Below are 25,153 nucleotides of genomic sequence, written 5' to 3'. Positions count from 1 at the left end.
CTGTTCAAAGAGGGGTGTAACCTGGTACGAACTGACATATATCATGCATTTTAAATTACTGTCTCTTAAAACCTTGTGAACAAGTTCGGTCGAGTCAGTCTGTGTGTTTTCGACTTTGTCTCTGAGATCTGGTTGCTTGTTCAATATGATCGTCACTTAGTTTGGATTGGATTGTCAACCCACTCCATATCTGGTGCTGATCGCTAACAGGATTGAGCATAGAGTTCTTTTACAGTCCTTTACAGTCTGAGTGCTTGCTAATCACACCTGTCTTGGGCTCCAAAATAAGATGTGTGTGAATGCTCCTTGGCTGAGGGTAAGCAACACAAACGGAAGACATAGATACACTCAGGAGATTACAGCGACCTCAGCACAAAGATAACAAAACTATATATCTCAAAAGCAAAAGATGAGTGATTACTCAATGCCTCTCATGCTATGACTCTCAAAAGGTGTGAATGCTCCTCAGCTGAGGGAATGCAGCATCGTTGCTGAGGTTGGTTGATCTTTTGAGTACATCTTGGTGTGACCACTTTCGTCTGATGTAGATGAGGACACTGTGATATAACTGTGATAAGAGCTCTCCTAAAGGCAACTGATTTCATGAGACAATGTTGAGACTCTCAGGTCTTGATTCGACTGAATCAGTGATGTGAAAGCGCTTTGGCTAAAGGTCTGCTGCTTCACTGTGTTCATAAGTTTGATCTCCAAAGTTTTTTATGTTTTTTTTTCTATTCAATCTTCATGATATGTGTCAGTTCTCTTGGTAATCGTCCCTCTCATCCTCACTCATCTCCCATGAGGTTATATTGTTTTCTTGTATGTCTGCATTGCATAGGTTGTTCGTTGTGTTCTCTGTGGACATGTTTACTGATTTTCATGGGGTCCTATTTTAGTTCTCTTTTGGATGATGCGTTGATGTCTTTGTTTAGCTGTGTATTTTTAATTGGAAGTTCCTTGTGTCACACATCATTTTTTCTTATGGATATTGCTTGTGGGCTTTCGGCCCACTGCTTTGGTCAGCTAACAGTTCGTTTTTAAGCCCATGAGTGTAGGGTTCCCGCTTGTTTATAAGGAGCAGATGACGTTTCATGTGCTATGAAACCCTAATCGTGTGCCACTCACTTTATCTTTCCTTGAATTCTCAAATTCTCTCTTTTTCACCATGTCTCGCCATACTCGTCAACAGTCTGCAAAGCTCATGACAGCCGCTATTGCTGCCTCGCGTCTTGAACCAGAGGACTCTGAGATTCTTGCTTCCGCTCTCCGCCGATGCACACAGATGCTGAAAGCGAATCGTCGTGCCGGCAAAGAACCTGTGCTGAAACCTGATGATGAAAGTACCGACAGCAGTAGCCCCGGGTCTCCGCAAGCTGCATTTGAAGACCCCTATGACACTCTCTCTAACCCGATTGCTGGATCTGATGATGAAACCTCTGATGCTGATGCTGATATGGTTGATGGCTTTGAGGATCCGCGTGAAGGTCTCTATTATGAAGATCAGGAAGCTCGATATGCAGAAAATCGCCATGCTAAGCTTGCCCATGACCGCATGCATCCAGAACTCACCCATCCTCTACCCATACCAGTTCGCCGATTTCTTTCTGAGGCTGTTCATGATAGGTATGACTCCTTTCGCTTCCGTCCGTTTCTTGATCAGAAATATCTCCCTCCTGAGGATCCCAAGTTGGACACTGTTCGAAAGATGCTTGATCGAGCTGGTCTGACCTATACGATGATTGATGTTGATCTCTATTGTCCTGATGTGGTTCATGAGTTCTATGCATCTGTTCCAAACTTGGAATATAGGAATGGCGTAACCTTTTGTATTTTCACGGTGAGATGTATGCATTCACTCTAGAGATCATTAGTCGTCTGTTTCTCATTGATGAATCTCTTCCTTCTTGAGGTTGGGAAAACATGAACATCGATGCCATTGTTAGCATTGTTTCTGGTGGACGTAAAACTCGTTGGGAAGGTTTTGCTTCAAAACACCTCCTTCCTGACTATGGAGTTCTTTACAGGCTGTGTTGCTCATCCTTGATGCCTACCTCGAATCATACGACTATGGTCAAGGAACGGATCAAGTTGTTAGCTTTTGTGATCAAAGGAAAGCAGTTCAACCTGGGGCACCTGATTTATGATCAAATTGTGATGACTGCTCGTACACCTGAATATGTGAATCAAAAACTACATTTTCCAAACCTCATCTATCAGCTCCTAAAATTCCAGTATAAGGTCCCTCAGCACAGTGATGATAACACTGTATTTTGACCATTTTTATGGATCATAATTATGTCTTATGCAGGTGTTTTCCCGCGGGTAGAGCGACCGTGGAACTTGGTCGTTCACTTTCCAGACGACTTAATCAAAGCCTAGATCAATTCATTTCGTTATTTTTGAAGCCCTAAGTGTCCAAGACCACTCCAGAAGCTATAAATACCCTCTTTAGGTCATTCTAAAGGGGAGAGACCAATAGAGACGACATACTTAGAGAGAGAGAGAGAGAGTGTTCTTCAAAAACCCTAGGAGCCGCCGCCCTTGAAGGAGGAGCCGCTGCTGGAGGAAGTCATCGCGCCTCCGTCTGCTTCTCCGTTCTTCGTTTTTCTTCCCTGTTCTTTTTAATTTCCTGCACTTTCAATTTCGTTTATGATGCTTTGTTACAATATGTTTACGTAGTTACCCAGTTAGGTTTAAAGAGATTTTCAAAGGGAATTTCATGTGTCTTTGCTTATGAATCGATAGATTTAGGATTTATAATCTTCTAGATGTTCTTCGTTTGCCTTTAATCTTACTGCGTGATTCTTTGCTAGCCACTTAGAAGCCGATTTGATATGATATGTTGCGAAAGCTTTCATTGATTGTCTGAACTAGGGTGAAACGAGCAATGATTCTTTAGGAGTGGAAACCTACCTATAGTTGAGTTGTGAATGTTGATGAGTCTTGTTCTGCTATTGCATTTTCTCCCTTCCAGGATCAGAGTGGAAACCTACTGATCAGGGTTGCGAGAGATAGCTTTTTAGTGCTACGAAAGTAGGCTATTCATACTTCCGTGCCTCGAGTTCTAGAACATACGTAGTTGATTACCTCTATCATTTGTTTAAAATTGACATAGCTTAGTCCATGAACCCCTTCGAATTCCCCTTGAGCCCCAACGTTTGTCTTTAATTGCTTACAACCTTCGATTTAGTTTGCTTTTCAATCGCTATTTACTTGCTTCCATTCGCCTTTGTTAATCGCTTTTTATTTGCTTCACCTGCTTTCGTTTTTAATTGCTTTTACTTGTTTAGTTTTCTAGTTTAGATTTAGTGACAACCAAAAACCCAAAACCAAAACCTTTTAGTTCTAGTCTGATTAAAGCATAGCCGTGAATTCGTACTGAAACAACTGAGTCTCTGTGGATCGATACCCTAAGTACTACAGCGCACATCTGTGCACTTGCAGACATTTAGGGGTTATAAATTTAAAACCTGAAGCTTAGTAAAACGAAACAACAACCCCGCTTTTGCTTGCAATCAAGTTTTTTGCGCCATTGTCGGGGACTTTGATTTGTTTCGTTGCAAATCCCAGCTTAAATCCATTAGAACATTTGTTTACTTTTACTTTTTCTTTTGAATTTTTCAGGTTTCTCTGCGATGAGAGACCGGGAACATGTTCCTGGGACTCTTGGTGATCCTCCAAGCGACGATGACCTGACTGATAATGAGTTTGAAGAACCGATCTATGATGACAATGAGCTAGTCGGATCGGCAAAACATAAAGATGATGATGAACTGATTGGAAGTTTCGATTCCCTTGAGAAATTCTTGGGAGATCGAAGAGCTATTCAACCAGCCTTACCAGAGGATGGCAAAACCAAAATCAAGGTACCCTATATCCATTTAGTTCAACAAAATCAATTCTATGGTTACAATTCCAAACACCCGATTGACCATATCGAGACGTTCAAAGAATTATGTGTAACCATTACAGCAAATGGGGATTACCACAAGTGTAGTCTTTTTCCATTCTCTTTGAGCGACAATGCCAGCAAATGGCTAAAATCTTTGCCACCTGCTTCACTAAAAACGTGGGCAGCGTATAGAACTGCTTTCCTAAATCGTTTTTACACTAGAAATCGTTCAAATCTCTTAAGAAACAAGATAAGAACTTTTAAACAAAAAGAAGATGAAGATCTTTTAGATACTTGGGAAAGATTTAGGGAATACCAAAGAGATTGTCCACACCATGGATATACCGACGAATACCTGCTGGGTACTTTTTATCGAGGTATAACTCCAGAGTTACGACACTCTTTCGACACAGCAAGTAATGGAAACTTCTCAACTAGATCTGTAGAAGATGCTCATGTTTTCATCAAAAATTTCGCAAACAGCATCTGTAATCAAGCAACCTTTGGTAATTCTGCACTTCCTGAGAAGAAAGAAGAGATTTTGGAATTTATGAAGTGTCTTCAGCACATAATGAGTCAACTTGGATTGCAACAACCAAACAAGGCAAATAATACGTGTAACTTTGATGGTTGGGACAACCCAATGGATTCTTATGATCAAGAGATGGTTAACACTGCAGAAGTCTATCAAATCCAAGATTTCCCATTTGTTTCTGATCACCGAGGGTCCATTCATTCGGACCGCGGCAAACCATGCTTTCACCGCGGTCGTGATGATGCTGACCGCAGCCAAGACCTGTTTCACCGCGGTCGCGAGCATTCTGACCGCAGGAAACCGTCTTCCGAGCTTGACTAGAAACCATCTTCCGAACCAATCTTGGCTATTCAATCTAATTCTGTTCCATGTTCTAGTTTTCCCTCTTATGAAGCTGAAAACCTAAACAAAAAGATTCTAGAGCTTGAAAAATCTAGGTCTCAAGAAATCATTGGTCTTAGATCTGAGCTAAAAACGATCCAAGAGGATTTCAATGAAAAATTTTCCACCCTCCTTAGCCTGATAATCAAAACTAATTCCAAAAACATAGAAAATTCTGAAGAGGAGCCAAGTGAAAATTCTTTTGAAAGCTCAAGCGAAGCAGAGCCCTCTGATCATGTGAAAGCTATCACACTTAGGAGTGGATTAGCTTACAAAGAGCCTGAATTTCCTAAAGATCCCGAAGATGAGGAAAAGGGTAAGGAAAAGGAGAAAGAAAGAGAAAGAATCACGATTGAAGATGTTGAAAAAGAAGTGGTAGGAGAGAAAGATGGAGAAGAAGTAAGAGAAGATACATCCCGGGAAATCCTCGGAGAAGACCCAATTCCACCTCCACCAACTCGTGTCTATAAACCTAAACCTCCATATCCTAGAGCTTTAAGAGCCCCCAAGAAAGAGAAACAAAAAGCTAAGCTGAAAGAGTTAATCGATCAATTAAATGTGAGATTACCTTTCGTGGAAGCTTGTGCTATGATTCCTGCTTTAAGAAAATACATGAAGGGTATTCTAACAAATTCTTTAACTCTTGAAGAAGGTGTTATGATAATAACCCATGAATGTAGTTCTATCCTGCAAAGCTGAATCTCTGAAAAGAAAAACGATCCTGGAAGCTTCGTACTTTCATGCACCATCAATGATGTAGCTTTTGAGCATGCTCTCTGTGATTTAGGTTCTAGCATAAACATGATGCCTCTTTCAGTAGCAAAACGTTTAGGACACCACACTTTCCAGCCCACTAAAATTTCCTTAGTATTAGCTGATCGTTCTGTTAGACAACCTGTAGGTATCTTAATAGACATTCCCGTAGAAATCAAAAAATGTTCCATACCAACTGATTTCGTAGTTCTAGAACTAGAAAGAGAACCTAAGGATCCTCTTATTCTTGGACGACCATTCCTATCTACAGCCAGAGCCATAATCAATGTTCCTGAAGGAAAAATTGACCTTCATCTAGCCGGTCTAGTTTAGCAGTTTGACATGAACAAAAGTTTTGATAAACCGACTTTGGATGGCAAAATTTGCTTGTTTGATGAGTTAGACGGAATTATTGAGGAAGTCTATGAAGATCTACTTCTCGACGACCCTTTAAGAGTCACGCTTTCACCCGCAAAAGACGAATGCAATTTCCTTGAAGAAATTTCGAGTGAATGCGCGCGTATGCTTGATAAGTCCAAAACTTATAGGAAACCTCTAAACTATCTAGATCTTAAGGACCAAACAAACATTCCTACACCTCCTAAAGACATTGCTGCTGCAATTAATGATCCTTGGAGCGAGCTTAAAGCCTCTAAATTCGAGCTTAAACCTCTCCCCGTCAGACTTAAGTACGCTTTCCTTGAACCAAATTCTACTTATCCTGTCAAAATAAACTCTGGTTTGACAGAAGTAGAAACCACAATGCTGTTGACTGAGCTGAGAAAGCATAGAAAAGTCTTAGGATATTCGCTTGATGACATACCTGGAATCTCTCCAGATCTTTGTATGCACAAGATTAATCTAGAGGATAATGCTAAAAACTTAATCGAAAGTCAAAGGAGACTGAACCCTATCTCATGGATGTTGTCAAGAAGGAGATTATGAAGATTTTGGAAGCTGGAATTATCTTCCCTATCTCAGATAGCACTTGGGTTAGTCCAGTTCATGTTGTTCCGAAGAAAGGAGGAGTCACTGTCATTAAAAATGATAAAGATGAAATGATCGCTACAAGAACAGTAACTGGACATCGTATGTGCATCGATTACCGGAAACTGAATGCAGCAACTAGGAAAGATCATTTTCCACTTCCCTTCATAGATCAAATGCTAGAAAGATTAACTAATCACCCCTACTATTGCTTCCTTGATGGATACTCCGGATTTTTCCAAATTCCTATTCGCCCGGAGGATCAAGAAAAAAATGACATTCACTTGTCCATATGGCACGTTCACTTACCGACGTATGCCTTTTGGATTGTGTAATGCACCTGCTACCTTCCAGCGGTGTATGATGTCGATCTTCACAGATTTTATTGAGGATTTCATGGAAGTATTCATGGACGACTTCTCCGTCTATGGATCTTCTTTTGAAAAATGCCTAGGCAACCTTGGTAAAGTTCTGCAAAGATGTGAAGATAAGCACTTAGTATTAAATTGGGAAAAATGTCACTTCATGGTACGAGACGGAATCGTGGTTGGACACAGAATTTCGGGAAAAGGAATTGAAGTTGACAAAGCTAAAATCAAAGTCATGACCAGCCTACAACCTCCCACAAACGAAAAAGGAATTCATAGTTTCTTAGGACACGCAGGATTCTATAGGCGATTCATAAAAGATTTTTCTCAAATAGCTAGACCTCTTACGCGTTTGCTTTGCAAATAAACGAACTTCGAGTTCGATGATGAGTGCTTAGCCACGTTTCATAAGATCAAAGAAGCTCTTGTCTCTGCTCCAGTCGTGCAAGCACCTGATAGGGAACTCCCATTTGAAATCATGTGTGATGCAAATGACTATGCAGTCGGAGCAGTGCTTGGCCAACGAAAAGATAAGGAACTGCATGTAATCTACTACGCAAGCAGAACTCTAGACGAAGCTCAATGCAATTATGCAATAACAGAGAAAGAACTTCTAGCTGTCGTGTTTGCATTTGAGAAATTCTGTTCTTATCTCGTAGGATCTAAGTTCATAGTTCATACTGATCATGTTGTAATCAAGTATTTAATGTCTAAGAAAGACGCTAAACCTCGGTTGATAAGATGGATCCTCCTACTGCAAGAATTTGATATCGAAATTCGAGATCGAAAAGGCGCAGATAATGGAGTTGCAGACAATCTTTCACGTATTCGAGTTGAAGAGAGATTGCCTTTAAATGATAGCTTGCGAGAAGAAAACATCTATGCAATAGATACAACCCCTACCAATACCAATACCGCACCACCACGTCCACTCATGCGAAGATCAGATGCTTTCAACACCCCATGGTTTAGGCACATAGCGAACTACCTAGCAGCTGATGTAGAACCACCTCAATTTTTCGGTTATAGGAAGAAAAAGTTTCTGAAAGATGTAAGACATTGTTTTTGGGATGAACCCTATCTCTACAAGAGATGTGCTGATGGGTTATTCCGAAGATGTGTGGCTGAAGAAGAGATGGAAGGAATCTTGTTTGGATGCCATAGCTCGTCTTACGCAGGAGATTTTGCAACCTTCAAAACCGCTTCAAAAATCTTGCAAGCTTGTTTTTGGTGGCCGACTCTGTTCAAAGATACTCAAGCTTTTATATCGCGATGCGATAAATGCCAAAGGATGGGCAACATAAGCAAAAGGAATGAGATGCCTCAAAATTTTATTCTCGAAGTCGAAATCTTTGATGTCTGGGGAATAGATTTTATGGGACCATTTCCTACTTCTTTCGGAAACCAATACATCTTAGTAGCAGTAGACTATGTCTCTAAGTGGGTTGAAGCAGTCGCTAGTCCCACCAATGATGTAAAAGTTGTCATGAAGCTGTTTAAATCGGTGATATTCCCACGTTTTGGAGTTCCTAGAATTATGATAAGCGACGGAGGATCACATTTCATTAACAGAGTTTTCAAAAATCTTCTTAAAAAGAATGGAGTTACGCATAAAGTTGCTTCTCCATACCATCCCCAAACCAGCGGTCAAGTAGAAATCTCAAACAGAGAAATCAAGTCGATTTTGCAGAAAACAATTGCAGTTCATCGCAAGGATTGGTCTACAAAGCTTGACGATGCATTATGGGCATACCAAACAGCATTCAAGACACCATTGGGAACAACACCATTCAACCTAGTTTACGGAAAATCATGTCCCCTTCCAGTAGAACTCGAGTATAAAGCGCATTGGGCTATCAATGAGATGAATATGAACTTGAAAACAGCCGGAGAAAGAAGACTATTTCAACTTCACGAGTTAGAAGAAATTCGACACAATGCTTACGAAAACTCGAAGATCTACAAAGAGAAGACTAAAGCATATCATGATAAGAAGATTATTCATAGAACTTTTGCTCCTAACGATAAAGTTCTTCTTTTCAATTCTCTTCTTAAGCTTTTTCCAGGAAAATTACGATCGAGATGGTCAGGACCCTTCACGATAAAGGAAGTAAAGCCATACGGAGCCATTGTCCTGTGGGACAAAATCGGAAACTCATTTACAGTGAATGGACAGCGTTTAAAGCCATATCTGGCTGAAGAAAGAGAAGATGAGAGAGAAGTGATGTTTTTGATTGATCCATCATCGGCCAATGATGAGATCAAGGAGTGTCACGACCCCGGTTAAGTCTAATCGAGCAACAATGTCAAGCTAATGACTTGAAACAAGCGCTTAGTGGGAGGCAACCCACTTGGTGTTTCATTTAATTTCAGGTTTCAATAAGGAATAACAAATACAAAAGACGAGTAGTACTCTCCAGCACGATAAGTTCACTTAAACATTTCAACTTTTCTAATTTCTTTACCATTCTTTCCAAGATTTATCACACTGAGGACAGTGTGAAATAAGTATGGGGGAGGATGTTCATCCGTTACTAATGAAATTTGATTTGTTTTGAGTTTGTTTTGGACACATAAAAATTTTCAAAATGTTTTTCATAAAAATTTTCAAAAATCGTTTTTCAAAATGTTTTTCAAAAAGTTTTCAAACCAGAAACACAGTAAACAATACTATGATGATTTAGACCAGTGTGCTTCTACGCTACTTCCTCGTTTTTTGCTCTTTTTGTGATTTAGGCCTAGACTAGGCGGTAGCTAAAATACTTGTTTAACGAACTCCCACCAGAGCACTTCTATTCATGGATATTCTTTCTGACAGGATACACTAGCTCATTTTATCTGACTTACTTTTGACTTAATTTTCTCATTAAAGCATTAGATCAGGGAAACGAATCATACATTCAGGACTCTTTTATCCTTTTACCACTCTTTGTTGATCCTGAATGGCTAGTTCATCTTTAGCTAGTTCCCCACCGAACCTAACCTCTTTCAAACCACATGCATTCTTGTTTTTCATTATTCTATATGCAGATATGTGCAAAAACATCGGAGAGAAAGAGGATCAACGCGGTTTTCAGTCACTGAAGACGGAGACCAGCGATTTCATTAGAACGATTCAACAAAAGGAGAAAACTCAGTTTGCCTTGGGAAAACTTCAAAATCTTGGTACAATTTCATCCCTTAAACTCTCCCCCTATTAAAGGTTGGTTCCTCTTTCCGAGAAAAAAAAAAAGCCGAAAGAGAAAAGAAAAATGAGAAAGGAAAGGAAATTTAAAACCTTAGAGAGTCTAGGAGGATCGAATTTTATACTTGAGGCAAACTTGAGTCCGATTATATAGACTTTTGGAGATTATCTTTATGATTCCCGGAAAAAATCTAAGTATGGGGGAACAGCTGTTACAACAAAGGAGGAAGATTATGCAACAGCATTTGGCAAAGGAAAAGTGACTGAAAATCTGCGGTCATCAACAGGTCCTTCTCTCTCTTGCGGTTTTGCATAATATCTTGCATCCTCCAGATTCTTCAGGTAACCCGAAACACTTTAACTTCACCACTTAAATAGCCTTAATGCCAAACGCCGTCTACCCTGAATAATGTCTTTGAATGAGAATTCACAATATACTTAATGAATGTAGAGAGCTAGTTGACTGGAAGTTAAATCTAAGTGTGTAGATTTTCGCATGACAGATTAACGGACTAGTTTTACTTGTATTTTTGTGAGAATTTTCTAGACTAGATCCAAATAGATGTTTCACGATAAGTTATGGTTTAGAGGACGGTCACTGATATATTGTTTAGTTCCTGCGATTTTCAAAATTTCTTTCCTGACTTAAGTTTGTTTGAGGAAAAACAAAAAGGTAAGTCTGGGGGAGTTGATAACACAGTATTTTGACCACTTTTATGGATCATAATTATGTCTTATGCAGGTTTTTTAACTCTGTTTTCAATGGTTTTTAAAGTGTTTTCAATGTTTTAGAGTTTCAAAAGACTTTATAGGAAACTTGGGCAAAAGATATGCAATTTGGAACAAATGAGCAATTTTGGATAAATGCATACGTCAGAAGTATGATAAGCAATGAAAGCCTTCTCACCGTCTGATCACCCCCAAAATTTGAGACAACATAGAGGATCCAACCAGCTTTCTAATGCACTAGGTTTGGAAACAATCCAACGGTTAGATCTTCAAATACTCCCGATGCAAGAATGACAGAAAATGCAATTCCAGAAGAGAGCCGTGTGCCGGGACCGCGGCCAACACCTGTTTTCCCGCGGGTAGAGCCACCGCGACCGCGGAACTTGGTCGTTCACTTTCCAGACGACTTAATTAAAGTCCAGATCAATTCCTTTCGTTATTTTTGAAGCCCTAAGTGTCCAAGACCACTCCAGAAGCTATAAATACCCTCTTTAGGTCATTCTAAAGGGGAGAGGCCAATAGAGACGACATACTTAGAGAGAGAGAGAGTTCGTGTTCTTCAAAAACCCTAGGAGCAGCCGCCCTTGAAGGAGGAGCCGCTGCTGGAGGAAGTCATCGCGCCTTCGTCTGCTTCTCCGTTCTTCGTTTTTCTTCCATGTTCTTTTTAATTTCTTGCACTTTCAATTTCCTTTATGATGCTTTGTTACAATATGTTTGAGTAGTTACCCAGTTGGGTTTAAAGAGATTTTTCAAAGGGAATTTCATGTGTCTTTGCTTATGAATCGATAGATTTAGGATTTATAATCTTCTAGATGTTCTTCGTTTACCTTTAATCTTACTGCGTGATTCTTTGCTGCCCACTCGGAAGCCGATCTGATATGATATGTTGCGAAAGCTTTCATTGATTGTTTGAACTAGGGTGAAACGAGCAATGATTCTTTAGGAGTGGAAACCTACCTATAGTTGAGTTGTAAATGTTGATGAGTCTTGTTCTGCTATTGCATTTTCTCCCTTCCAGGATCAGAGTGGAAATCTACTGATCAGGGTTGCGAGAGATAGTTGTTTAGTGCTGCGAAAGTAGACTATTCATACTTCTGTGCCTCGAGTTCTAGAACATACGTAGTTGATTACCTCTATCATTTGTTTAAAATTGACATAGCTTAGTCCATGAACCCCTTCGAATTCCCCTTGAGCCCCAACGTTTGTCTTTAATTGCTTACAACCTTCGATTTAGTTTGCTTTTCAATCGCTATTTACTTGCTTCCATTCGCCTTTGTTAATCGCTTTTTATTTGCTTCACCTGCTTTCGTTTTTAATTGCTTTTTACTTGTTTAGTTTTCTAGTTTAGATTAAGTGACAACCAAAAACCCAAAACCAAAAACTTTTAGTTCTAGTCTGATTTAAGCATAGCCGTGAATTCGTACTGAAACAACTAAGTCTCTGTGGATCGATACCCTAAGTACTACAGTGCACATATCTGTGCACTTGCAGAAATTTAGGGGTTATAAATTTAAAACCTGAAGCTTAGTAAAATGAAACAACAACCCTGCTTTTGCTCGCAATCAAGTGCCGATTCTGAGCTTCGTGGGTTTCCGATAAAGATCACTCTTGACTCTAAGGCTGGGAAAGGTTCTGGTGAGGATGAGTGTTCTCCTCTTCCATCTCTGGAAGCTGATCTGGAACAGCTGTCTCATTGGCTTAAGCGAATTCAAATTCGCCTTCAAGGTAATTTTTTTTTTCTCTGATTCCTCTTCTCCGTTTTGGTTTCCTTGTGTTTTTATCTGAATATGCACTCAAGCAGGGGGAGAATATGGTCTTGGTTGTTCCGAGGTTGAGGGGGAGCCGAATGAAGATGACTGAAGATATTGGCTCTTGATGGTTCTGTGACAGGACATCGTAGTAATCAGTTGTTTTTTTTTTGGTCTTGTCACTGTTGTTTCAGACTACTCATTATCAGCCTTTCTGTTTTTGTTTTCTTGTGTAAAACTTGAAATGGGTGATGCAATTTGAAATGACATGTCTTAAGCTATTCTATCTACTCAGTTGACACGCATCAGTAGGCCTGTGTGCTCGGTATCAAGCAGCTCCTAAGCAGTCTCATATGGCCGCTGTCAAGCGTATTATCAAATACGTCAGAGGTACATTGGATTATGGTATTTTTTTTACCACTGAGACTAATGAGAATCTTGTAGGGTATTGTGATGCAGATTGGACAAGATGCTTGGATGATAGGAAGAGTACATCTGGAGGGTGCTTCTTTCTTGGGAACAACATGATATCTTGGCACAGCAAAAAACAGAATTGTGTGTCACTCTGCACTGCAGAGGCAGAGTATATTGCTCTGGGCAGCTGCTGCATGCAGTTACTCTGGATGAGGCAGATGCTAGCTGACTATGGTATTTTCAATGATCATTTTTTAGTCCACTGTGATAAAAAAAAGTGCAATTGATCTTACCAAAAATCTTGTGCAGCACTCACGAACAAAACATGTTGACATCAGACATCATTTTGTTAGGGAACTAGTTGAGGATAAACTTGTGATCATTAAACATGTTCCCACAGAACAACAGCTTGCAGACATATTTACTAAACCTTTGTACTTCAACACCTTCTTGCATTTGCGAAAGGCGTTGGGTGTTTGTGAACATTAGGTCTGTTCAAAGAGGGGTGTAACCTGGTACGAACTGACATATATCATGCATTTTAAATTACTGTCTCTTAAAACCTTGTGAACAAGTTCGGTCGAGTCAGTCTGTGTGTTTTCGACTTTGTCTCTGAGATCTGGTTGTTTGTTCAATATGATCGTCACTTTGTTTGGATTGGATTGTCAACCCACTCCATATCTGGTGCTGATCACTAACAGGATTGAGCATAGAGTTCTTTTACAGTCCTTTACAGTCTGAGTGCTTGCTAATCACACCTGTCTTGGGCTCCAAAATAAGATGTGTGTGAATGCTCCTTGGCTGAGGGTAAGCAACACAAACGGAAGACATAGATACACTCAGGAGATTACAGCGACCTCAGCACAAAGATAACAAAACTATATATCTCAAAAGCAAAAGATGAGTGATTACTCAATGCCTCTCATGCTATGACTCTCAAAAGGTGTGAATGCTCCTCAGCTGAGGGAATGCAGCATCGTTGCTGAGGTTGGTTGATCTTTTGAGTATATCTTGGTGTGACCACTTTCGTCTGATGTAGAAGAGGACACAGTGATATAACTGTGATAAGAGCTCTCCTAAAGGCAACTGATTTCATGAAACAATGTTGAGACTCTCAGGTCTTGATTCGACTGAATCAGTGATGTGAAAGTGCTTTGGCTAAAGGTCTGCTGCTTCACTGTGTTCATAAGTTTGATCTCCAAAGTTTTTTTATGTTTTTTTTTTCTATTCAATCTTCATGATATGTGTCAGTTCTCCTGGTAATCGTCCCTCTCATCCTCACTCGTCTCCCGTGAGGTTATATTGTATTCTTGTATGTCTGCATTGCATAGGTTGTTCGTTGTGTTCTCAGTGTACATGTTTACTGATTTTCATGGGGTCCTATTCTAGTTCTCTTTTGGATGATGCGTTGATGTCTTTGTTTAGCTGTGTATTTTTAATTGGAAGTTGCTTGTGTCGCACATCATTTTTTCTTATGGATATTGCTTGTGGGCTTTCGGCCCACTGCTTTGGTCAGCTAACAGTTCATTTTTAAGCCCATGAGTGTAGGGTTCCCGCTTGTTTATAAGGAGCAGATGACGTTTCATGTGCTATGAAACCCTAATCGTGTGCCACTTACCTTATCTTCCCTTGAATTCTCAAACTTTCTCTTTTTCACCATGTCTCGCCATACTCGTCAACAGTCTGCAAAGCTCATGTTAGCCGCTATCGCTGCCTCGCGTCTTGAACCGGAGGACTCTGAGACTCTTGCTTCCGCTCTCCGCTGACGCACACAGATGCTGAAAGCGAATTGTCGTGCCGGCTAAGAACCTGTGCTGATTCCTGATGATGACAGTACCGACAGCAGTAGCCCCGGGTCTCCGCAAGCTGCATTTGAAGACCCCCGCGACACTCTCTCTAACCCGATTGCTGGATCTGATGATGAAACCTCTGATGCTGATGCTGATATAGTTGATGGCTTTGAGGATCCGCGTGAACGTCTCTATTATGAAGATCAGGAAACTTGATATGCAGCAAATCGCCGTGCTAAGCTTGCCCATAACCGCATGCATCCAGAACTCACCCATCCTCTCACCATACCAGTTCGCCGATTTTTTTCTGAGGCTGTTCATGATAGGTATGACTCCTTTCGCTTCCGTCCGTTTCTTGATCAGAAATATCTCCCTCTTGAGGATCCCAAGTTGGACACTGTTCAAAAGATGCTTGATTGAGCTGGTCTGACCTATACGGTGACTGATGTTGATCTCTATTGTCCTGATGTGGTTCATGAGTTCTATGCATCTGTTCCGGACTTGGAATATAGGAATGGCGTTAACCTTCTGTATTTTCACGGTGAGATGTATGCATTCACTCCAGAGATCATTAGTCGTCTGTTTCTCATTGAGGAATCTCTTCCTTCTTGAGGTTGGGAAAACATGAACATCGATGCCGCTGTTAGCAATGTTTCTGGTGGACGTAAAACTCGTTGGGAAGGTTTTGCTTCAAAACACCTCCTTCCTGACTATGGAGTTCTTTACAAGCTGTGTTGCTCATCCTGGATGCCTACCTCGAATCATACGACTATGGTCAAGGAACAGATCAAGTTGTTAGCTTTTGTGATCAAAGGAAAGCAGTTCAACCTGGGGCACCTGATTTATGATCAAATTGTGATGACTGCTTGTACACCTGAATATGTGAATCGAAAACTGCATTTTCCAAACCTCATCTATCAGCTCCTAAAATTCCAGCATGAGGTCCCTCAGCACAGTGCCGATTCTGAGCTTCATGGGTTTTCGATAAAAATCACTCTTAACTCTAAGGCTGGGAAAGGTTCTGGTGAGGATGAGTGTTCTCCTCTTCCATCTCTGGAAGCTGATCTGGAACAGCTGTCTCATTGGCTTAAGCGAATTCAGATTCGCCTTCGAGGTAAGTTTTTTTTTTCTCTGATTCCTCTTCTCCGTTTTGGTTTCCTTGTGTTTTTATCTGAATATACACTCAAGCAGGGGGAGAATATGGTCCTGGTGGTTCCGAGGTTGAGGGGGAGCCAAATGAAGATGACTGAAGATATCGGCTCTTGATGGTTCTGTGACAAGACATCGTAGTGATCAGTTTTTTTTTTTGGTCTTGTCACTGTTGTTTCAGACTACTCATTATCGGCCTTTCTATCTTTGTTTTCTTGTGTAAAACTTGAAATGGGTGATGCAATTTGAAATGACATGTCTTTAGTTATTCTATCTAATTTTCTGGATATTTCTTTTGGATGTGTCTGTCATATCTTTGGTTGATACAGGAAGCTTGAGCTCTCATATTCAGACAAAAAAGGGGAGAATGTAAGTTCAAGAAAGTGGAGCTTAACGATCAACACAAGAAGGGTCGTGTGTTACACAGAGAGACATGAAGAAATTCAAGAGTGCAGGAGTGCTGAGTTGGATTATTTGAAGAAGAATGACGTGGCAACTATTGGTGGAAATTCTGAAGGAAAGTTCCATGTATTTCAAGGAGTATCTTTGGAGTTTGGTATGCAAGATCTTAAAGATCTAAACATCTTAGAAAGTGTATATTCACATGTTCTTTGTGAGATGTGATATATATTGGAGTGAAGGCTGCATAATCCGGTTGGCCGTTCACGAGAGAAATATTCACTACAAGCTTAGAGAGAAAAATCTAGGGTTTTTGGTGAGTGAATTCAAAGTGTAACACAAGTATGTTGCGAACTACTTGGATGGATTAGAAATTGGTCAGTGTCGAGAAGCAGTGGGCTTCGTCTTGTTATTTTGTTTAAACAAATTTGTAAAAATCGTTTAAGTGATTTCTAATAAAAAGTATAGTTCATAGAACATTTGTGTACTACATTTCATAAGTTTCCTTGGGCTAGGTTTTACACACTCCAAAGAAAAGCATTACAAATATGTTCTAAAAGGTTAAGACACCTTTTTAGAAGTGGGAAAATTGAGTATTGAGTGTATTCCTATTTATTTATATTTACTATAAGACTTTCCGATTCATAAGATCTATAAATACACATATATTTGGTAATTGAGGTGGGAAATATAAATGTAAATATGAAATATTTCGGCTCAACGTTTTTTCTTTTAACAAAAGAAAAAGTCTTTTAATGAGAATGTAAGAAATCTATCAAATGTAAGATCATCCATGTTTCGCGGAAAGCAGCTTCCAACTGGATTATATTCATTGACTTTTTTATTTTCCCAAAAAGGGGAGAAAACTTACAGTACAAAACAAGTTCAATGTCACAAGACATTTTTATACACATCCTGCGTTGACGATGCTCCATATATTCTTTTTTTTTACTCTCCTATGTTATCTTGCACACATCAAATATGTTTAACATGTATTGAAAAACATGAATTCTTCTATAGATAATGTATCAACATTAATGTGCTCGTCATGCAATGGAGTGGCATTCCTCCTTAAATCTGTCTAAACTTGGAATTGGTTAACACCACAAGTTGACTAATCGCATGGTGAGTTGAGAAAATTAAGACTTGTTCAAGAAACAATGATGGAAGATTAAAAACCTATGATTTTATAATTGAATATTATATTCCTCTATTCTCCTCAAGTGACTCCAATATTTGCTGGCACACTGCTATAAATAAAGGTAGAGATCCACGCATAAGAACAGAAAAAAAGGTAAAGAACTGAAACGTTAGCTATGGAGAATCAAGATTTTGTAGATGGTGAATTGGAGTCTCTTTTGGGGATGTTCAACTTTGATCAATGTTCCTCTGATGGCTCGAGCTTCTACAACGATCAACATCATCATGAGATTGATGTCGTCTCTTCTAATGATTTATTCTCATTTGCCACAATTCTGCAAGGGAACTATCCGGCCGTTCTAGAAGGTTCCAGTAACCAGACGAACCTCTATGTTGACTCAAGACAAGTAAGTCCAAGTAAAAAATGTTAATCTTCCAATTTATTTGTTACCGTGAAATATCAATGAACTAATGATAATGGTTAACGAAAAGTAGGAGCTAGTGAAACCTAGGAAGAAGCAAAAGATAAGGCCAGAAAGCAATTGGGTAACCGAGCCTAAGACTACTTGGAGAGATGGTCAGAGCCTAAACAGTTTCAATACATCAGATGATGAGAAAGGTTTAGGTTTAGATACTAACACATCAGAAACCCTGAAAGTCAAAGGAAAACCCAACAAAGGGATTGCTACCGATCCTCAGAGCCTATATGCTCGGGTAATCTATAGAACTATACAAATCCTTTTATTTCTGGTTTGAGTCGTTGAGTTTTGCGTAACTAAATGTTGAAAAATGGTGCAGAAACGAAGAGAGAGGATAAATGATAGGCTAAAGATATTGCAAAGGCTAGTTCCCAACGGGACGAAGGTTGATATAAGCACGATGCTTGAAGAAGCCGTCCATTACGTGAAGTTCCTGCAGCTACAAATCAAGGTAATGATTTTTTCAGTCGTGGTCGTTTCTTGTCATCCAAGAAATCATGTAAAACTATCTTCTCAATTCTGTTTATAACATCTATCCTAACCAAAATGATTTGATCTTTCTTGTTTTTGGCAATGTTGTAATGTAGCTCTGAATTCAGATGATCTATGGATGTATGCACCTCTTGCTCACAATGGCCTTAACATTGGACTACATCACAATCTTTTGTCTCGGCTTACGTGAAGACAATATCATTGGAAAAACATAACTTCGTTTGGGTTTTGGTTTTCTCTGTTCATGATTATGGTTCTTTTTTGTTCGAGTTGTTCAATTCGTTTTTGGTTCTATTCTGTTTCGTCAGCTCCTTTTCTAATTATTATAGAGATTAATGCTAAAGTCAATTTAGACTAACCACATTTTAATTTTATTCAAAGAACTACCACGATATGTTGGGGGTCATATGTCTTGGGGTTTGAGACAAATTGTATTAAAATTGAACGTTTAAATGCTACCAAGAAAATTACCAAATTTTAAAATTGTATTAACAAAAAATAAAATATTTATAGAAATTAAAGTTGAAGCTATATGCCTCTAAAAAAATATCACATAAAATTTAAAATATCAATTATATTAGTCCACATCAATAATTAAAGATAAGAAAGTTTCCAAATTATAGAATTACAGTGTTAATACAAAACAAATATAGGAAAATTATTATTATTAACAGTTATAATTATATTCTTTTCAAGGCGTCTACATCAGCATTAAACATTCAATTTATATTTGTATATATCAAAATTCAAAATTAAAAAAAAATTTCCAAATTTTAATATTTGTTAAAAAAAAATTAAAATAAAGAAATATCCATTAACAACAAAAAAAAATCAACATGATTTTGTTGAAAAAATCAACATGATTTTAAAATTTTTATCATCACTGTTTTAGTAAAAAATTTAATTTATTATCTATAAAAATATATTTTATTACTAATAAAAGTTGAAACTATATGCCTCTAAGAATATTGACATATGATTTAAATGATCAATTCTATTGGTCCACATTAGTATTTAAAATTAAGAAAAAAATATATTACCAATAAAATTGAAGGTATATTCCTTTAAAGGTGTCCATATAGAATTTAAAGATTTAATTATATTGGTCCACATTAATATTTAAAATTAAGAAAATTTTCCAACTTTAAAATTGTATTGTTAACAAAAAAATATATTTATAAAAAGAAATTTGAAGTTATATGCCTCTAAAGACATCCACATAAGCTTTCAAAAAGTTTAATTCTGTTAGTCCACATGAATAACTAAAATTAATAAAATTTCTAAATTATAAAATTGCATTGTTAATATAAAAAAATAGGAAAATTTGTTAATTTAAAATATTTTATTATGAATAACAGCTAGAGCTATATAATTTTCAAGGTGTTCACATCAGTAATTAAATATTTAATTTTATTCGCATATATCAAATCAAAATTAAAAAAAATTTCAAATTCTAATATTATTGTTAAGAAAATAAATTAAAAATAAAGAAATCTCCATTAAAAAAAACTAACATGATATTGACATCTCCATTATCACTGTTTTAGTTACAAATTTAACTTATTATGTTAAAAAAAATATGTTACTTATACAAGTTAAAGTTACTTGATATGTTACTTGATTTTAAAGTTTTTTATGTAGAATTTTAAACAATAGTAATTATGATTTACATACAAATTTTTGACTCATGTGCAAAACATGTTTCCACATATTCTCATATAATATATTATGCAAAAATGATTAAAATAATTATATATTGTAGATTCGACTTAGAATTGCAATAGATTAATGTAGAAGTTCTTAATTTTGAGTTGTTGAATTTGTTATTCATTTTTCTAAATTTGTATGTAATTAAATTGTATTGATTTTATCTATTTAATTATAATTATAAGAAGTAAGAATTAAGTAGGAAGAAACTGAATATAATCATCAAAAATTATTAAAAATAAATAAATATAAAATAATAATTGAAAAATCGATATAAAAAGAATAAAAATGAACATGATAAAAATGTTTTCATTCTTGTAGAAAAAATGGGGTATTATCATTGAGAAATTATTTCAAAGTTAATACAACTAATTGACAAAAATTAATTAGTTCACATAGTGTGCTTTTTATTCATTTCATATTCAACTATTGTTTTAGTTTAAAATTTAAAGTTCTTATTAATCTCAAAGCAAGAGTTATGTTTATTAGTTTGTTTTTAAAATTAATATAACAAAGGAAAAATTTGTATTTGTTAAACAAGAGAAGAAAAATATTAATTTTTAATTACTTTTTATTATCTTTAAAGAACACATATATAATTGGAATGAAAGTGAAAATGATATTTAAGACAAAAAAATAAAAGTGAAAATGATGAAAAAAAATTATCTTCTTGATTTAAAAAAGTGGTGTATAATATTTTATCATCATGTCAATATTATATTTAAAAAGTAGCATTAGATTAATTTGTAATATTTTTAATTAGTTTTGGTATATTAAATAACTTATATGTGTTCAACCAAATAATACGTTTTTGAAATATGACATATATACATTCAAAAGAAAACCATTAAAACTTCCTAATTAGCATAAAATTTATTAAATTAATACTATAATATTTTTAATATATTATTAAAACACAAATATAGAAAATTTATATCTTAATAAATATAATTTATTGTATATAATTTTTATCAATAAAATATCCACACATAGCATGGACGTAACATCTATTTGACAGGATTTAGAAGAATTGAAGTTTTAATAAATTTTTATATGAAATGAGTGAATTAAGTAAGTTCTGAAATTTTATCAAATCTCCTAAAACCATGAGATTGGGATTTTTTTTTTTTAACTAAGAAACTTCGGTAGTTCAATAACAGTGGATTTTAAAAGACTTTTTAAATTTTTATTTTATGAATAACATAGGATCTATGATTTTAATAGAAATCCTTCTAAATTCTAGATTGAATACCGAAGTTTTTTCTACTATTTTAATAGAAATAACATATGTTTTTTATTTGTACATAAAGTACTTTGTTTTCATCATTATTAATTTTGTTTCCCCAACAGTTAGATAGTGCAAAGACAAATACTCTGTTTATATTTTAGAATATTGATATTACTATTTCTATGTTCTAGTGAATCCGATTTTCAAGCATTTAAATTGAAACTCACATATTTTATATCAAACCAAAGAAATCGGATAATCCGGTTACGATTTTTGATGTAAAGACTAAATAAACAAAAAACAAAAAATATATAAACGAACCAAACCAAAGTAGATATGGCTCTAATTTGGTAGCTATGTTTAACTAACCGAAATCAAATCTGAATTGAACACCCAAAATATGATATCTGTTCTAATTTGGTCCACAATATCTCGATTATGATCACATGCTATTAATATATACCAACAAAAAAGAGTAGACCCCCCAAAATTGATACAATGTTATCAAATAGTACAATGTTTTTGATTAAAGAGCTTCGCCTACTCCCCCGTCTCTCTCAATCTAATGAATTCACACCAGTGCAAGCGGCCCACGATAATCTTTAAAATTAATAATTCATTCATGCCAGCTGCACTGCATTCATCTCCTACGCTCGTCCTAAACGTGGCATTAACTCAGAAACTCAAAAGAAAACAATGGGGTTCAAGTTGCTGCTTCTGCTTCTTCTTCCGCTTGTGTTGATTCAGTATGTTAATTCAAAATCTACAATTAGATATCTTCCTGGTTTTCAAGGCCCTCTTCCTTTCAAGCTCGAAACCGGGTCAGTTTCTCTTCATCCCATTTCCATATGTATTAATCTTATAATGTATGACTCTCTTTGTCTTCTTGATCCTTGGAGTTTAATCATTTAGGTACATTGGTGTTGGTGAGGCAGAGGAGGAACAGTTGTTCTACTACTTCATTAAATCAGAAAGCAACCCAGAGGAAGACCCTCTTCTTATCTGGTTAAGCGGAGGACCTGGCTGCTCTTCTCTCTCTGGCCTTCTTTTTGAGAATGGTAACATCTAAAATCTTCATCACTTTTTTTGTTTTCTAGATGACTTTTATTTTTCAATTTGAGAAACAATGCAGGGCCTCTTGCTTTCAAGGTTGAGTCCTACGATGGAGATACCCTTTCCTTGGTCTCTACTACATATTCATGGACTAAGGTTACACCAAGTGTATTCTTATGACAGAGAACTCTTTAGTCATCTTCAAGTTTTTGGTTGATTGCTTCTTCTCAGGTGGCCAGTATAATCTATTTGGATCAGCCTGTTGGGACTGGCTTCTCCTACTCAAGAAATCCACTTGCTGATAAGCCAAGTGACACTAGAGCAGCTAAGCGGGTCCATGAGTTTCTTCGTAAGGTAAAAGGAAAACTCAATCAAACTGGTTCAAGCATTTGTGTGTCATAGACATTTGGAGATTTTGTTATTGTTGTTGGCTATTCTTGTGTAGTGGCTAGCTAAGCATCCTGAGTTTTTCTCGAATCCTTTCTATGTGGCCGGAAATTCTTATTCTGGTATAGTCATTCCGGCTATAGTTCAAGAAATCTCAAATGGTAAGTTTTTTTTTCTTTTTCACTTCAGTAATGATACAAGCCCTTCTCTTTGTGTCTCTTTTCTTGATCTCACTTTTATCTCAGGAAACGGTTTATGCTGCAAACCTCAAATAAATCTTCAGGTTCATCGGTATTGCGCGCTTGTTTCTTGTATATAGTTTGTTGAACATTGAGAACTGAGAGTCTAGTTACGCTCACCAAACAACAGGGTTATGTTTTGGGAAATCCGTTAACAAATTTTGATAACAATGATAACTCGCGCATTCCATTTGCTCATGGAATGGCTTTGATCCCTGATGAACTCTTTGAGGTATGAGTACTATGTGATGTTTTTGTTTGTCACCACAATGAAGCAATTAACAAACTAACTCAAAAATTCTTCTTTTAAGTCGCTGAGGAGAAGCTGCAGAGGAAATTATTATGTTAAAATGGATCCTCTTAACACAGGATGCTTGAAACTCGTTCAAGAATTTGAGAAGGTAAAATACGCACTCTGAAATATTGACACAAATCACACAATACGAATAGAAAGAAAGATCACTATTTCAGACTTTCTGCTTATTTGCAGTGCGTCTCTGGATTAGATTTAACTTATATTCTAGGACCAAAGTACGTAAACGCATCTGATCCCTATGTAAGCAATCCATCTGAGCATCGCATGTCTGTGCTGTCTAACCGTTGGGCCAATGAGGAGAGGGTGCGCAGAGCCCTTGGAGTGGAGAAGGTATACATGATGATAAGTTTAATATTAGATACTCGGAACTTTCATATAGCAATATATATATATATATATGTACATAAAATTAAGACCTCGTTCTATTTCTCCACCAAATTAAAGTCCTAGATCCTATTGTACACAAATGAATGTTTGAAGTCTATATATACACAGATGTTGGTTTTCGGTTTACACACAAAGGCCTCGTTATATATACGATATGTTTAATAAATGGATGGTAATGATTTTCAGGGGAGTATAGGAGAATGGTTACGGTGTTATCGGGAAATACCTTACAACATTGACATTAGAAGCAGCGTACCATACCATAAGAATAACAGCATCCAAGGATACCGATCTCTTATCTTCAGGTCCACAACTTCTTTAATCTTCTGTCAAGGATTTAAGGGTTTATAAACTTTTCTTGGCATGATGTTTCTTTGGGGAAACAGTGGTGATCACGACATGTTCGTCCCTTTCCTTGAAACTCAAGACTGGATAAGATCTCTCAACTATTCCATTATTGATGACTGGAGGCCATGGATGATTCACAATCAAGTCGCTGGGTATTATACCATTTTGTTTACATTTTTTTGGAATTCTCTTACGGTCATTCTCACCAAATAGGCTCACAATCTGTTTCTTTGCAGATACACAAGGACTTATGCCAATAAAATGACATTTGCCACTGTGAAAGCAAGTCTACGTTTTTTGTAATTACATAATTGGAAGAGCTTCTTTATACATGATCGTTTCTTAGTTTTTTTTTTTTGTGGGTTTGATTTATAGGGCGGTGGGCACACAATGGTGTATAAACCAGAGGAGTGCTCTGTGATGTTCAAGAGATGGATTAGTGACCAACCTTTGTAACAGCTCATCAGCGACGTGGTGGAAACCTTTGCAAAATCTTGATCTGGTGATTTCTACATAATTTATCTCTGTAATTGAGCCCAACTAGAGGGACAGGTTATATAATTTGGCTAAAACACTCGGAATTTGGATAGACATTATTAAGGAAAGAATAATTATATTAATTACTTTGATATCCAATCCCTCTAGTCCTTGATTCAATCCCTGTAACTAGGTGTGTCACTAGACTCACTACTATCTCAATATTGTGTAATTACTCTAGATATTATCTGCATCTTGTATATATATGTTTCCTATGTATATTGAGAAAGATATGAGAGCAACAATATATTCTTCCAATTCTATATCTCTCACCACTCTAATAGACATACGTCTTAATTATGTTAGAGCAGATAAATCTACAAGATATATATAGAACTTGTCTATTTGTCCTCTTCCACTATTCTGTCTCTAATGACTACCGTTTGTTTTCTTCCCCGAAGAGCTCTTCTCTGGCTGTGACTTAATTGGGACGCACAGTACAACTCCAGAGAGCTCTCTCAATGCTAAATGGGAATGTTATATTTTATATTATTAACATTGAAACTCACCA

General features: G+C 37.0%; 2 protein-coding genes and 1 non-coding gene across 4 annotated transcripts; 2 read left to right on the top strand and 1 right to left on the bottom strand.

Moving 5' to 3' along the window:
• Nucleotides 1-4,126: 4,126 nt before the first annotated feature.
• Nucleotides 4,127-4,234, bottom strand: LOC112087631. Its single transcript, XR_002900179.1, has one exon. It is a non-coding gene; the product is annotated as a small nucleolar RNA R71 (small nucleolar RNA).
• Nucleotides 4,235-17,645: 13,411 nt separating this feature from the next.
• Nucleotides 17,646-18,630, top strand: LOC18020592 (transcription factor bHLH139). The gene is made up of 4 exons (XM_024157389.1): nt 17,646-17,876; nt 17,965-18,183; nt 18,268-18,401; nt 18,537-18,630. Exons 1-4 carry the CDS (start codon nt 17,646-17,648, stop codon nt 18,628-18,630), a joined length of 678 nt encoding a protein of 225 aa, XP_024013157.1.
• Nucleotides 18,631-22,014: 3,384 nt separating this feature from the next.
• Nucleotides 22,015-24,741, top strand: LOC18020591 (serine carboxypeptidase-like 15). Of its 2 annotated transcripts, none has more exons than XR_002900129.1 (13): nt 22,015-22,196; nt 22,288-22,433; nt 22,508-22,584; nt 22,660-22,782; nt 22,874-22,976; nt 23,061-23,098; nt 23,185-23,286; nt 23,366-23,455; nt 23,545-23,700; nt 23,944-24,062; nt 24,185-24,257; nt 24,342-24,387; nt 24,481-24,741. XR_002900129.1 is itself a non-coding variant. In XM_006403218.2 (13 exons), exons 1-13 carry the CDS (start codon nt 22,072-22,074, stop codon nt 24,559-24,561), a joined length of 1,320 nt encoding a protein of 439 aa, XP_006403281.1. In that variant the 5' UTR covers nt 22,015-22,071; the 3' UTR covers nt 24,562-24,741. The 2 variants fall into 2 exon arrangements, 1 of the variants encoding a protein (XP_006403281.1); XM_006403218.2 differs by having other exon boundaries at nt 24,144-24,257.
• Nucleotides 24,742-25,153: the final 412 nt, after the last annotated feature.

Source organism: Eutrema salsugineum, unplaced genomic scaffold (assembly GCF_000478725.1).
Source record: "Eutrema salsugineum unplaced genomic scaffold, Eutsalg1_0 scaffold_17, whole genome shotgun sequence".
NCBI lineage: Eukaryota > Viridiplantae > Streptophyta > Magnoliopsida > Brassicales > Brassicaceae > Eutrema > Eutrema salsugineum.
The sequence above is the reverse complement of the archived record's forward strand: the minus strand, read 5'-3'. Positions and strand labels throughout refer to the sequence as shown.

Coding starts and splice junctions, on each gene's coding strand:
- LOC18020592 (XM_024157389.1), top strand. CDS start 17,646: ATGGAGAATCAAGATTTTGTAGATGGTGAATTGGAGTCTCTTTTGGGG. Junction 17,877..17,964: donor TCTATGTTGACTCAAGACAA/GTAAGTCCAAGT, acceptor AACGAAAAGTAG/GAGCTAGTGAAACCTAGGAA. Junction 18,184..18,267: donor CTCAGAGCCTATATGCTCGG/GTAATCTATAGA, acceptor AAAATGGTGCAG/AAACGAAGAGAGAGGATAAA.
- LOC18020591 (XM_006403218.2), top strand. CDS start 22,072: ATGGGGTTCAAGTTGCTGCTTCTGCTTCTTCTTCCGCTTGTGTTGATT. Junction 22,977..23,060: donor AGTTCAAGAAATCTCAAATG/GTAAGTTTTTTT, acceptor CTTTTATCTCAG/GAAACGGTTTATGCTGCAAA. Junction 23,456..23,544: donor TCGTTCAAGAATTTGAGAAG/GTAAAATACGCA, acceptor GCTTATTTGCAG/TGCGTCTCTGGATTAGATTT.